We start from the raw sequence: 16,791 nt of genomic DNA on the forward strand, positions 1-16,791 counted from the left end.
CTTTGATGCTATAGAGACACACACTTTGACAAGGTGCATCTACAGTGTGGAATTAACCCAGTTTCATACCACTTTGATGCTATAGAGACACACACTTTGACAAGGTGCATCTACAGTGTGAAATTAACCCAGTTTCATACCACTTTGATGCCATAGAGACATACACTTTGACAAGGTGCATCTACGCTGTGGAATTAACCCAGTTTCATACCACTTTGATGCCATAGAGACATACACTTTGACAAGGTGCATCTACAGTCTGGAATTAACCCAGTTTCATACCACTTTGATGCCATAGAGACACACACTTTGACAAGGTGCATCTACACTGTGGAATTAACCCAGTTTCATGCCATAGAGACATACACTTTGACAAGGTGCATCTACACTGTGGAATTAACCCAGTTTCATACCACTTTGATGCTATAGAGACACACACTTTGACAAGGTGCATCTACAGTGTGGAATTAACCCAGTTTCATACCACTTTGATGCTATAGAGACACACACTTTGACAAGGTGCATCTACAGTGTGGAATTAACCCAGTTTCATACCACTTTGATGCTATAGAGACACACACTTTGACAAGGTGCATCTACAGTGTGAAATTAACCCAGTTTCATACCACTTTGATGCCATAGAGACATACACTTTGACAAGGTGCATCTACGCTGTGGAATTAACCCAGTTTCATACCACTTTGATGCCATAGAGACATACACTTTGACAAGGTGCATCTACAGTCTGGAATTAACCCAGTTTCATACCACTTTGATGCTATAGAGACACACACTTTGACAAGGTGCATCTACAGTGTGGAATTAACCCAGTTTCATACCACTTTGATGCTATAGAGACACACACTTTGACAAGGTGCATCTACAGTGTGGAATTAACCCAGTTTCATACCACTTTGATGCTATAGAGACACACACTTTGACAAGGTGCATCTACAGTGTGGAATTAACCCAGTTTCATACCACTTTGATGCTATAGAGACACACACTTTGACAAGGTGCATCTACAGTGTGGAATTAACCCAGTTTCATACCACTTTGATGCTATAGAGACACACACTTTGACAAGGTGCATCTACAGTGTGGAATTAACCCAGTTTCATACCACTTTGATGCTATAGAGACACACACTTTGACAAGGTGCATCTACAGTGTGAAATTAACCCAGTTTCATACCACTTTGATGCCATAGAGACATACACTTTGACAAGGTGCATCTACGCTGTGGAATTAACCCAGTTTCATACCACTTTGATGCCATAGAGACATACACTTTGACAAGGTGCATCTACAGTCTGGAATTAACCCAGTTTCATACCACTTTGATGCTATAGAGACACACACTTTGACAAGGTGCATCTACAGTGTGGAATTAACCCAGTTTCATACCACTTTGATGCTATAGAGACACACACTTTGACAAGGTGCATCTACAGTGTGGAATTAACCCAGTTTCATACCACTTTGATGCTATAGAGACACACACTTTGACAAGGTGCATCTACAGTGTGGAATTAACCCAGTTTCATACCACTTTGATGCTATAGAGACACACACTTTGACAAGGTGCATCTACAGTGTGGAATTAACCCAGTTTCATACCACTTTGATGCTATAGAGACATACACTTTGACAAGGTGCATCTACAGTGTGGAATTAACCCAGTTTCATACCACTTTGATGCTATAGAGACACACACTTTGACAAGGTGTATCTACAGTGTGGAATTAACCCAGTTTCATACCACTTTGATGCTATAGAGACATACACTTTGACAAGGTGCATCTACAGTGTGGAATTAACCCAGTTTCATACCACTTTGATGCTATAGAGACATACACTTTGACAAGGTGCATCTACAGTGTGGAATTAACCCAGTTTCATACCACTTTGATGCTATAGAGACATACATTTTTACAAGATGCATCTACACTGTGGAATTAACCCAGTTTCATACCACTTTGATGCTATAGAGACATACACGTTGACAAGGTGCATCTACAGTGTGGAATTAACCCAGTTTCATACCACTTTGATGCTACAGAGACATACACTTTGACAAGGTGCATCTACACTGTGGAATTAACCCAGTTTCATACCACTTTGATGCTATAGAGGCATACACGTTGACAAGGTGCATCTACACTGTGGAATTAACCCAGTTTCATACCATAGAGACATACACTTTGACAAGGTGCATCTACACTGTGGAATTAACCCAGTTTCATACCACTTTGATGCTATAGAGGCATACACGTTGACAAGGTGCATCTACACTGTGGAATTAACCCAGTTTCATACCATAGAGACATACACTTTGACAAGGTGCATCTACAGTGTGAAATTAACCCAGTTTCATACCACTTTGATGCCATAGAGACATACACTTTGACAAGGTGCATCTACAGTCTGGAATTAACCCAGTTTCATACCACTTTGATGCTATAGAGACATACACTTTGACAAGGTGCATCTACGCTGTGGAATTAACCCAGTTTCATACCATAGAGACATACACTTTGACAAGGTGCATCTACAGTGTGGAATTAACCCAGTTTCATACCACTTTGATGCTATAGAGACATAAACTTGAAGACAAGACGGCGCAATCTTATTGGCCGCGGCGCCTGCCACTCGAGGCAAAAACCCCCGCCTCCGCTCATGTCTTCCTCGTCTCCCCCTGGCTCCTCCCCTTTCTCGTCGCCCCGCCCCTTTCCGGAGCCGCCCGCTCTTATTGGCGGAGACGGGGGCGTGGGGGGCGTGGCCCGGGAGGACGAGTCCAGAAGGAGAAGAGAAGGCGACGGCGTTGGAGTCTGGTCTGGGGTGCGCGCATGCGCAGTAAGGGAGCTGCCCCCTTCGAACTCCAAGGAAACAATCTTCAGCATTGGGGGTGAGTTTGCAAGGGGGCGAAGGGAGGGGGGCTTCAAGGGGGCCCCAGAGCCTTAATCGGGCCCCAATAAAGTGGGGGGCAGGGTTTTTTTTTGAGGGAATTAATGGATCTAAAAGGATTCAAAAGGATCAAAAATGGGGATGATTGAAGTTTGTTTTTTTGGGGGGATGTCCTGAAATATATATATTTTGGGGGGGTCTTAAAGATATATTGTTATTGCTCCCCATTGGCCAGCTTGATTAGCACTGAACAGCCTTGCAGCTCCAAAGCCTGGCTGCTTCCTGCCTGGGGTAATCCCTGGTTGGGAGGTGTTAGCTGGCCCTGATTGTTGCCTGTCTGGAAAACTCAGGGGAATTCCAGATAGGAAACAATCAGGACCAGCTAACACCTCCCAACAATTATTATTATTAAGAATAATAAGGATTCCAGCTCCAAAGCCTGGCTGCTTCCTGCCTGGGGTAATCCTTGGTTGGGAAGTGTTAGCTGGCCCTGGTTGTTTCCTGTCTGGGAAACTCAGGGTAATTTCAGATAGGAAACAATCAGGGCCAGCTAACACCTCCAAACAAATATTATTATTAATAATAATATTACAGTAATAATAATGATTCCCCCAGGCAGGAAGCAGCCAGGCTTTGAAACTGCAAGGCTATTCAGTGCTAATCAAGCTGGCCAGTGGGGAGCAATAACAATATATCTTTAAGATCCCTCCCCCAAAAAGCAATCATAATAATAGCAATGACAATATATAATAATAAAATTTATAATAATATGTAATAATAATAATAATAATAATAATAATAATAATAATATAGTAATACTAATAATAGCAGATGTTTTTCCTGGCAGAAAATAATAACAATAGCAATAACAATAATATATAATAATATATAATATAATAATAATATAGTATAATAGTAATAATAATAAAGCATTTCCTGGGAGGAAATAATAATCCTAATAATAACAATAATAATATATAATAAAAAATAATATATAATTATAATTATAAAGTAATAATAACAGATGCCCTATGTTGGAGAAAATAACAATAGCAATAACAATAATAACAAAAACAATCTGTCATTATATATAATACTAATAATTATTATAACAATATAGCAATGCTAATAATAACAGGCGCCTTTCGTGGGAGAAAATAATAACAATAGCAATAATAATAAGAACAAAAATAATACATCAATATACATAATACTAATAATTATAAGAATATAACAATACTAATAACAGATGCCTTTCATGGGAGAAAATAATAACAATAGCAATAATAATAAGAACAAAAATAATACATCATTATATATAATACTAATAATCATAACAATATAGCAATACTAATAACAGATGCCTTTCCTGGGAGAAAATAATAACAATAGCAAAACAATAATAACAGCAATAATATATCATTTTATATATAATAATAAACATAATAATAATAAACATAAAACATAATAATAATAACAAAAGCCTTTCCTGGTAGAAAATAATAATAATAATAATAATAATAATAATAATAATAATAATAATAATAATAATAATAATAATTACAAATACATCACACAGTCCTAGACACTTGGGAAGTGTTTGACTTGTGATTTTGTGATAGGAAATCCAGCATATCTATCTTGTTTGCTGTGTCATAATAAAATAATAATAATAATAATAATAATAATAATAATAATAATAATAATAGCTTTATTATTATCTGCCAGAGGGTTAACCCTCTAAATAGAAAGGGTTAATTCTTGGTCCCAAAATGTATATTTCCAGAGACCAAAGTTCGACAAACCTGGAACTTTACAAAGCTAAAGGTTAACCAGCTCCGATTCTAGTCTTTTTTGGGAGTGGGTTCAAGGTTCGAAAAGCTGGGAAAGATCAAAGATCCCCCTCATAAACGGATAAGAGATAGATCCTTTTAATGATAATCCCTGATAATGATTTCAGTGGGGCAAAGGGATGCTCCAAATGGGTAAATAAATATATCCAGGTAGGAATCAGTCAGGCTTTGAAGCTGCCAGGCTACTCAGTGCTAATCAAGGTGGCCAATTGCAACATTTACATTTGCCTCAGCAAACCATCGCATGATATATATATTATGCTATATAGTAGAATATATTATATATAAAACATGATATATGATATATCACATATATAATATTATACTATATGATACATATTATATAAGTGATATAATATATATATTATAGTATAGTATAATACCACATATATTATATTATATACTATATATATACTATATATATAATAGTATAATACCAAGTATATTATACACACACACACACACACACACACATATATATATATATATATATATATATATATCATATATAATATCATCATCATCATCATCATCATCATCATTTAATTACTTAATAATCGCCCTCCATCCAAGATGCTCTAGGTGATTTACAAGATAATACATGATATTATATATATATATAATACATGGTATATAAAATGTCATAATATATATCATGTATATATAATATACGTATATATATATATATATGTATATAAATTTAGCATAGCTTGTATAATATTGTAATATTAGTATGATATATCATATATTTAATATAATACACCATGTGTGTGTGTGTATATATATATATATATATAATCATGTATAATATAATATGCATAGTATAATATATCATGTTTATCATATTATACATTATGTATAGTTTAACATATAATATACAGTAATACATAATATATTATATTATATACGTAGTACATATATATACAATATTATATATTATAGTATACCATGTATATTATATTATATAGTAAAGAATATATTATATATATAATACCATGCATATTATATAATATAGTATAATACTATATTGTGATATTAGTATGATATAATATATATAATACATGATATATATCATATATTCAATATAATACATCATGTGTATAATATGCATAGCATAGTATAATATATCATGTTTATCATATAATACATTATATATAGTCTAACATATAATATACAGTAATACATAATATATTATATTACATACGTAGTACATATATATACAATATTATATATTATAGTATACATGTATATTATATTATATAGTATAGAAATATATTACATATGATATATATATATATTATAGTATAATACCATGCTTATTATATAATATAGAATAATACTATATTGTGATATTAGTATGATATAATATTTATAATACATGATATATATCATATATTTAATATAATACATCATGTGTATATATAATCATGTATAATATAATTTGCATAGCATAGTATAATATATCATGTTTTCATATAATACATTATATATAGTCTAACATATAATATACAGTAATACATAATATATTATATTATATACGTACTACATATATATACAATATTATATATTATAGTATACCGTGTATATTATATTATATATTATAGAATATTATATATATATATATATATATATATATATATATATATATATATATAATATTATAGTATAATACCATGCGTATTATATAATATAGTATAATACTATATTGTGATATTAGTATGATATAATATATATAATACACTAGCTGTGCCCGGCCACGCGTTGCTGTGGCAAAGTGTTGGTGGTATTGGTTAAAAATTGTTGTGTAATTTTTATTTGACGTTATTTGCAATTTTTATTATTTTTATTGTAAGTGATATTTTTATTTATTATATTTTATTATTTTCTTGTATTATTTTTAGTTATTTTCTGTTATAGTATTTTATTGTATTAATTTTTAGTGTTTTTTTATTTTTTTTATAGGGTTTCTAGGAGACCAAGTTGGAGGAGCTTAGCCTTCTAACTGGCAGCAATTGGATAAAAGCAATTATTCCTCTCTCTCTAATTAGGACTTTATTTTTCTTTTCTTTTTGTTGTAACAACCTAGAGGCGTGGATGATGGGTTGTGTTGTCAAATTTCAAGTTTGGGGGGCCTGTACTTTTGTTGTTTTGTGCGTCGCCGTGATGCCATCACTCTTTTATATATATAGATGATATATATCATATATTTAATATACATCATGTGTGTATATCTATACATATAAAAGAGTGATGGCGTCAGGGCAGCGGACAAAACAACAAAACTAAAGGCACCCCAACCTCGAAATTTGACAACACAACCCATCATTCACAGCTCTAGGTTGATACAACAAAAAGAAAAGAAAAATAAAGTCCTAATTACAGGGAGAGGAATAATTGTTTTTATCCAATTGCTGCCAGTTAGAAGGCTAAGCTCCACCCACTTGGTCTCCTAGCAACCTACTCAGCCCAGGGGACAGGCACAGTTAGGCCTCACTTAGGCCTCTTCCACAGATTATCAGATTTTAAGTGGATTATATGGCAGTGTAGACTCAAGGCCCTTCCACATCTATATAACCCATTTAGAATCTTATATTATCTGATTTGAACTGGATTATCTTGACTCCACACTGCCATATAATCCACTTCAGTGTGCATACTAAACATAAAGACAGCCATACAACAGACATTCAATACCACCACTACCTCAACAATTTCTCACCAACACCACCAGACAACGCCACAGCAACGCATGGCTGGGCACAGCTAGTATATATATAAAATCATGTATAATATAATCATGTCTATAATATGCATAGCATAGTATAATATATCATGTTTATCATATACTACATTATAGAATCATAGATTCCTAGAGTTGGAAGAGACCTCATGGGCCAAACAGTCCAACCCCCTGCCAAGAAGCAGGAAATCGCATTCAAAGCACCCCCGACAGATGGCCATCCAGCCTCTGTTTATGTATAAGATATATATCAATATTGGTGTCCTCTGTTTTGATTTGGGCTTTAGTTCTCCCTAGAAGCTCCTTGGTATCATTGAGTTGGAAGGGGTCCCTAAAGGCCATCCAACCCAACCCCAATCTGCACAGCTAAAGCCCTCCCGACAATATTCCAAATATTATTATTATTACATGTATTATTTTCCTGTATATATTATTATTATTATTATTATTATTATTATTATTATTATTATTATGACATGTATTATTTTACTCTATTATTATTAAAAGGATACATAAGCACATTTACATTGAAGAAGATGAGAATAATGATTGGATCAGAGTTGGACAGTCTTATCTTAAATTAGAGCTTTATGTCAATATTCCAAATATTATTATTACATGTATTATTTTCCTGTCTTTATTATTATTATTATTATTATTATTATTATTATTATTATTATTATATGTATTATTTTACTCTATTCTTATTAAAAGGATACATAAGCACATTGACATTGAAGAAGATGAGAATAATGTCTTATCTTAAATTTGAGCTTTATGTCAATATTCCAAATATTATTATTATTACATGTATCATTTTCCTGTCTTTATTATTATTATTATTATTATTACATGTATTTTTTTACTGTATTATTATTAAAAGGATACATAAGCACATTTACGTGGAAGAAGATGAGAATAATGATTGGATCAGAGTTGGACAGTCTTATCTTAAATTTTAGCTTTATGTCAATATTCCAAATATTATTATTATTACATGTATTATTTTCCTGTCTTTATTATTATTATTATTACATGTATTATTTTACTCTATTCTTATTAAAAGGATACATAAGCACATTTACATTGAAGAAGATGAGAATAATGATTGGATCAGAGTTGGACAGTCTTATCTTAAATTTGAGCTTTATGTCAATATTCCAAATATTATTATTACATGTATTATTTTCCTGTATTTATTACTATTACATGTATTATTTTACTCTGTTCTTATTAAAAGGATGCATAAGCACATTTACATTGAAGAAGATGGGAATAATGATTTGATCCGAGTTGGACAGTCTTATCTATGTAAATATTCAAAAACATTTAACCTACTGATGCCTCAATTAATGCAATTTTATTGGTATCTATTTTTATTTCTGAAATTTACCAATAGTCAATGTTTTCCCAGTTTTTTTGTGGCACAATTAGGTGATATCAATTGACTATATAGGTGATATATATCATATGTAATATATATTATAGTATAATACCATGCAGAGGCCCATTGAAACTTGGTGGAAAACGGAGCCCACTAAACTTTTAAGTCAATCCATTCCACTTTAAGGGGTCCCTAAAGGCCATCCAACCCAACCCCAATCTGGCACAGCTAAAGCCCTCCCGACAGAGGCCCATTGAAACTTGGTGGAAAACGGAGCCCACTAAACTTTTAAGTCAATCCATTCCACTTTAAGGGGTCCCTAAAGGCCATCCAACCCAACCCCAATCTGGCACAGCTAAAGCCCTCCCGACAGAGGCCCATTGAAACTTGGTGGAAAACGGAGCCCACTAAACTTTTAAGTCAATCCATTCCACTTTAAGGGGTCCCCGAAAGGGCATCTAACCCAACTTCTGCCCGAAAGACTTCAATTCACAAAACCAAATTCCCCCATAGGGTGTGTCCACACTGTTGATTTAACCCAGTTTTATTGTTATTATTTTTTGGCTTGTCCTGTTTGGCTTTCCCTCCCTCCCGCCTCGCCCCGTGGACTTTGCAGGCGGTTCAGATTTAGCAACCGCCGTGTCGGGTTTCCTCCCAAAAGGGTTTTTTTTGGCCTCCGACCCATTGCTCTCCCATTATCTGGGCCTGGCAGCTCAAAGCAGGCAGCAGCCTTATCTGGGCCAGGAGTTCAGATACTTTGGAAACTACAAATTTCCTGGTTGTTTTCTTCGGCGCAGGCTGTGCAAAGGGGAAATTCCAGAAGCCAGGCTTACCTCTGACCTAGAACATTTGTAAGTGACTGTCTGTCTGTCTTGCCTTCCAAATAAATAAGATTTCGTGGTGCCCGCCTGCTTGGGGTTGGTCTAGATGTCCTTTGGGGGACGCTCTTTAAATCCGTTTCATGAATGGGGAACTAATGTGAGCGGGTGGCAATGCCATAACAAATTAGAGCTGGGCTTTAGGGTTTATTTTGCCATATTTACCGTATATACTCTATAAGCCGACCCGAATATAAGCCAAGCCCAGACATCAGACAATATAAAAACATAGCATCTTTCCACCATGTCTCATGTATCAATTTAATGATATAATATATAATAATATTATACTATACTATTATAATATATTGTATATACATGTAATATTAATAATATGATTTACAGTAGAGTCTCACTTATCCAACATAAACGGGCCGGCAGAATGTTGGATAAGTGAATATGTTGGATAATAAGGAGGCATTAGGGAAAAGCCTATTAAACATCAAATTAGGTTATGATTTTACAAATGAAGCACCAAAACATCATGTTAGACAACAAATTTGGCAGAAAAAGTAATTCAATATGCAGTAATGCTATGTAGTAATTACTGTATTTATGAATTTAGCACCAAAATATCACAATATATTGAAAACATTGACTACAAAAATGCGTTGGATAATCCAGAACGTTGGATAAGCGAGTGTTGGATAAGTGAGACTCTACTGTAATACAATGCAATAATAATTATAATTCACTATTATAATTGTATATTTATATTACATGCAATATTACTAATAATATTGTAATATAGTCATATAATATAATATATTGTATGTATATTTACAGTAGAGTCTCACTTATCCAACACTCACTTATCCAACGTTCTGGATTATCCAACGCATTTTTGTAGTCAATGTTTTCAATATATCGTGATATTTTGATGCTAAATTCGTAAATACAGTAATTACTACGTAGCGTTACTGTGTATTGAACTACTTTTTCTATCAAATTTGTTGTCTAACATGATGTTTTGGTGCTTAATTTGTAAAATCATAACCTAATTTAATGTTTAATAGGCTTTTCCTTAACCTCTCCTTATTATCCAACATATTCGCTTATCCAACGTTCTCCCGGCCCGTTTATGTTGGATAAGTGAGACTCTACTGTACTTCTAAATGTGCTTATGTATCCTTTTAATAATAATAGAGTAAAATAATACATGTAATAATAAATAGAGTAGAATGATAAATGTAATAATAAGATCAGAGTGAAATAATAAATGTCTTAATAATAATAATAATAGAGTAAAATAAATGTAATAGTAGCAACAATTATAGAGTACAATAATAAATGTAATAATAATAGAGTAAAATAGTAAATGTAATAATACCCATAATAATAGAGAAAAATAATAAATGTACCATATATTCTCGAGTATAAGCTAACCCAAATATAAGCCAACCAAGATCCTCACCCGAGTATAAGCCGAGGGGGGCTTTTTCAGTCCTAAAAAAAGGGCTGAAAAACTAGGCTTATACTCGAGTATATACAGTAATTTTACCACAAAAAAACTTGGGAAAACATTGACTCCAGCATAACCCGAGGGTGGTAAATTTCAGAAATAAAAATAGGTACCAATAAAATTACATTAATTGAGGCATCCATAGGTTAAATGTTTTTGAATATTTACATAAAGCTCAAATTTAAAATAAGACTGTCCAACTCTGATCACATCATTATTCTCATCTTCTTCAATGTAAATTTGCTTATGTATCCTTTTAATAATAATAAGAGTAAAATAATACATGTAATAATAATAATAATGATAAAATACAGGAAATAATACATAATAGGGTGAAATAATAAATGCAATAATAATAAGCAGAGTGAAAAAATAAATGTATTATTAATAAAAAAAATTAAGTGTAATAGTAGCAACAATAATAGAGAAAAATAATAAATGTAATAATAATAATAAATACAGGAAAATAATACATGCAATAATAATAATAATAATAATAATAATAATAATAAGATCAGAGTGAAATAATAAATGTATTAATAATAATAAAAATAAAGTAAAATAAATGTAATAGTAGCAACAATAATAGAGAAAAATAATAAATGTAATAATACCAATAATAATAGAGAAAAATAATCAATGTACCATATATTCTCGAGTATAAGCTGACCCAAATAGAGAAAAATAATAAATGTAATAATACCAATAATAATAGAGAAAAATAATAAATGTACCATATATTCTCGAGTATAAGCTGACCCAAATAGAGACAAATAATAAATGTAATAATACCAATAATAATAGAGAAAAATAATCAATGTACCATATATTCTCGAGTATAAGCTGACCCAAATATAAGCCAACCAGGACCCTCACCTGAGTATAAGCCGAGGGGGGCTTTTCTAGTCCTAAAAAAAGGGTTATACTCGAGTATATACAGTAATTCCTTTGGTGGCTCTTTTTCCTGGCAAGGGGAAAATAAAATCCCTTCTTGTTTCCTCCCGTGAAAAGGGGTTTTTGTTTTGCGTCGAATGCCTCCTGTTTGGCCCTAATCCCTTCCCTTCCGGCCGGAAAATTCCCAGTGTCAATGTGCCCTTGGCAAAACTATAACTCCCAGGATTAGAGGGCCTTACTTCATGGCAGTGCAAAAATGGGGTCGAGCCGCAGCCATTCTACAATGTAATAATAATAATAATAATAATAATAATAATAATAATAATAATAATAAATGCAGACTGTGCAAGGAAACCGACAAAACCATTGATCATATCCTCAGCTGCTGTAAGAAAATCGCACAGACAGACTACAAACAGAGGCACAACTACGTGGCCCAAATGATTCATTGGAACTTATGCCTCAAGTCCCACCTCCCAGCAGCAAAGAACTGGTGGGATCACAGACCTGCAAAAGTATTGGAAAATGAGCACGCAAAGATACTGTGGGACTTCCGAGTCCAGACTGACAAAGTTCTGGAACACAACACACCAGACATCACAGTTGTGGAAAAGAACAAGGTTTGGATCATTGATGTTGCCATCCCAGGTGACAGTCGCATTGACGAAAAACAACAAGAAAAACTCAGCCGCTATCAGGACCTCCAGATCGAACTTCAAAGACTCTGGCAGAAACCAGTGCAAGTGGTCCCAGTGGTGATGGGCACATCAAAAGATCTCAGCCGGCATTTGGAAACAATAGACATTAACAAAATCACGATCTGCCAACTGCAAAAGGCCACCCTGCTGGGATCTGCACGCATCATCCGAAAATACATCACACAGTCCTAGACACTTGGGAAGTGTTCGACTTGTGATTTTGTGATATGAAATCCAGCATATCTGTCTTGTTTGCTGTGTCATAATAAAATAATAATAATAATAATAATAATAATAATAATAATACATCACACAGTCCTAGACACTTGGGAAGAGTTCGACTTGTGATTTTGTGATATGAAATCCAGCATATCTGTCTTGTTTGCTGTGTCACAATAAAATAATAATAATAATAATAATAATAATAATAATAATAATAATAATAATAATACATCACACAGTCCTAGACACTTGGGAAGTGTTCGACTTGTGATTTTGTGATATGAAATCCAGCATATCTATCTTGTTTGCTGTGTCACAATAAAATAATAATAATAATAATAATAATAATAATAATAATAATAATAATACATCACACAGTCCTAGACACTTGGGAAGTGTTCGACTTGTGATTTTGTGATATGAAATCCAGCATATCTATCTCGTTTGCTGTGTCATAATAAAATAATAATAATAATAATAATAATAATAACTTTATTCTTATTCTTAGTGTAGGCATGCCCTTAGTGAAACTACAACTCCCAGGATTCCATCGCATAGAACCATGGCATTAGCTGCATTCATTCTACAGTGTAGGCATGCCCTTAGTGAAACTCTAACTCCCATTATTCCTCTCTTCCAGGCGCCCTGGTTCCCCTCCTCGCCCGCTGGTCCGCCTGGCATGGGTGATGGTCGAGCGGCCGAAGGGCAAGCGAGTCTGAAGCGGACGGATGCGGAGGCCGGATTCCACGCCTTGCCCGAGGTGAGCCCCCTCCTCCTTGGGATGTGTAGTTTCCTATTAACCCTTAGCTGGCCCTAAAGAACAACACTCAGAAAACAGGGGAAATCTAGACAGGAAACAATCAGGGCCAGCTAGCACCTTCCAACCAAGGATTCCCCCAGGCTTTGAAGCTACAAGGCTATTCAATGCTAATCAAGCTGGCCAATGGCAACATTCACACCTGCCTCAAACAGACAAGAGTTCTTTCTCCCACCCTGAAATAATAATAATAATAATAATAATAATAATAATAAAACTTTATTTATACCCCGCCACCATCTCCCCGTGGGGACTCGGGGCGGCTCACAACGTTACAAAAGTAACAGCATTAAACAATATACACAGTTTAAAACACAAATACATTAAACAATATACACAGTTTAAAACACAAGAAGATGATAAAACAGAAGTTAAAACAAGGTTTATATAATAGTAATAATATCAAACAACCACCAATGCAAATCCGTCAACTTCAAAGGTGGGGGGGGGGGGGGACTATAGCAGCAATATAAGATAAAATCATTAGATTAAAATACCCCGATGAAAGGAGCCTAATAACATTCAGGATAGAATTATAATGAGGCTGGTCATCCAATGGCTGTCTCTCCAAAGGCCAGCCCTGGACATATATATGGGCGAAACGTCAGGAGAGAATGCTTCTGGGAGATAGCCAGACAGCCCGCAAAACTCACCGAAACCCAATAATAATATATCTATACAAAATTTAGATAGTTATATATTATTGTATCATATGTATTAGCCGTGTTATAATAGGACTAATATCCCTATATAATATATATTATTACTGTATATACTCGAGTATAAGCCTAGTTTTTTAGCTAGGCTTATACTCGGGTGAGGGTCCTGGGGTCAGCTTATACTCGAGAATATATGGTAGATTTATTATTTTTCTCTATTATGATTGGTATTATTACATTAATTATTTTATCTATTATAATTGGTATGATTACATTTATTATTTTTCTCTATTATTGTTGCTACTATTACATTGATTTTACTCTATCTTTATTATTATTAATACGTTTATTATTTCACTCTGATCTTATTATTATTATTATTATTGCATTTATTATTTTACTCTATATATTATTACATGTATTATTTTCCTGTCTTTATTATTATTACTATTACTACATGTATTATTTTACTCTATTCTTATGAAAAGGATACATAAGCACATTTACGTGGAAGAAGATGAGAATGATTTGATCTGAGTTGGACAGTCTTATCTGAAATTTGAGCTTTATGTAAATATTCAAAAACATTTAATCTACTGATGCCTCAATTAATAAAATAATATTTTTATTTCTGAAATTTACCACCCTCGGCTTATACTAGAGTCAATGTTTTCCCAGTTTTTTTGTGGCACAATTAGGTGCCTCGGCTTATATTCGGGTCGGCTTATACTCGAGTATATACGGTATATCCCTATATATATATTAAACCAATAATAATAATAATGCCTCTATATATTTTTATATATACTAGCTGTGCCCGGCCACGCGTTGCTGTGGCAAAGTGGTGGTGGTATAGGTTAAAATTGTTGTGTAATTTTTATTTGACTTTATTTGCATTTTTTGTTAATTTTATTGTATGTTATATTTTATTTATTATATTTTATCATTTTCTTGTATTATTTTTAGTTATTTTCTGTTATTATAGTATTTTATTGTATTAATTTTTTAGTGTTTTTTTATTATTTTTTATTGGGTTGCTAGGAGACCAAGTTGGAGGAGCTTAGCCTTCTAACTGGCAGCAATTGGATAAAAGCAATTATTCCTCTCCCTCTAATTAGGACTTTATTTTTCTTTTCTTTTTGTTGTATCAACCTAGAGGCATGGATGATGGGTTGTGTCGTCAAATTTCGAGGTTGGGGGGCCTGTAGTTTTGTTGTTTTGTGGGTCGCCGTGATGCCATCACTATCCAGTTTTTATCCAATTGCTGCCAGTTTGAAGGCTAAGCTCCGCCCACTTGGTCTCCTAGCGACCTACTCAGCCCAGGGGACAGGCACAGTTAGGCCTCACTTAGGCCTCTTCCAGAGATTATCAGATTTTAACTGGATTATATGGCAGTGTAGACTCAAGGCCCTTCCACACAGCTATATAACCCATTTAGAATCTTATATTATCTGCTTTGAACTGGATTATCTTGACTCCACACTGCCATATAATCCACTTCAGTGTGCATACTAAACATAAAGACAACCATACAACAGACATTCAATACCACCACTACCTCAACAAGTTCTCACCAAAACCACCAGACAACGCCACAGCAACGCGTGGCCGGGCACAGCTAGTATATATTAAACCAATAATAATAATAATAATAATAATAATAATACCTCTATATTTTTTATATATAGTAGGGGAAACTATAGGTTTTTTTCTTTCGCAGGGCATCCAAGAGCGGAGGAACGTGGTCCACTCCTTGATGTCCGGAGCGCTGGCCGGAGCCGTGGCCAAAACCGCCGTGGCCCCCTTGGACCGGACAAAAATCATCTTCCAAGGTAACGACATCAATTTAAAAAGGTATTAAATATAATCATAGATGGGAGGGACCCGAAAAGGCCATCTAGCCTGACCCGATTGCCATGTAAAAAAGCACAAGCCCTCCCAAAAGACACCCATCTGACTCCCGATTAAAGACAATTAAAATCCTAATAGAATTCTAGAAGCGCAAGGGATCAGAAATGAATAATATACAGTATACACATCCGAATCCTGCTTAGAGTTGCGTTTCCTGCGGCATCTCATCCGCTCCTTTAATCCCCAAAGGAAATCAAAGGGATTTAATCTCTCTCGGGTCTGAAATGTGGTCCTTTCCGTTTCCGGGAAGAGCTGAAAATCCGGCGTTAATCCGACAATTTCCATAATCCTTTCCTCACAGACACACAAAACCCACTCCGAAAGGGACTTTTTGTGGGGCGAAATGGGGTGCCGATGACCACCAAT

General features: G+C 34.0%; 1 protein-coding gene across 2 annotated transcripts in view; it reads left to right on the top strand.

The window, feature by feature from the left end:
• Window positions 1-2,762: 2,762 nt before the first annotated feature.
• Window positions 2,763-16,791, top strand: part of slc25a42 (solute carrier family 25 member 42) — a 30,800-nt gene continuing 16,771 nt past the window's right edge. The window contains exons 1-3 of one of the 2 annotated variants that reach the window (XM_062959322.1): window positions 2,763-2,908; window positions 13,679-13,798; window positions 16,235-16,346. In XM_062959322.1, coding sequence (XP_062815392.1) covers window positions 13,718-13,798; window positions 16,235-16,346 — 193 coding nt within the window. In that variant the 5' untranslated portion in view covers window positions 2,763-2,908; window positions 13,679-13,717. Of the gene's footprint in view, window positions 2,909-9,579; window positions 9,736-13,678; window positions 13,799-16,234; window positions 16,347-16,791 lie in introns of those variants that run through there. The other variant, XM_062959323.1, reaches the window with a different exon arrangement.

Source organism: Anolis carolinensis, unplaced genomic scaffold (genome assembly GCF_035594765.1).
Source record: "Anolis carolinensis isolate JA03-04 unplaced genomic scaffold, rAnoCar3.1.pri scaffold_7, whole genome shotgun sequence".
Lineage (NCBI taxonomy): Eukaryota > Metazoa > Chordata > Lepidosauria > Squamata > Dactyloidae > Anolis > Anolis carolinensis.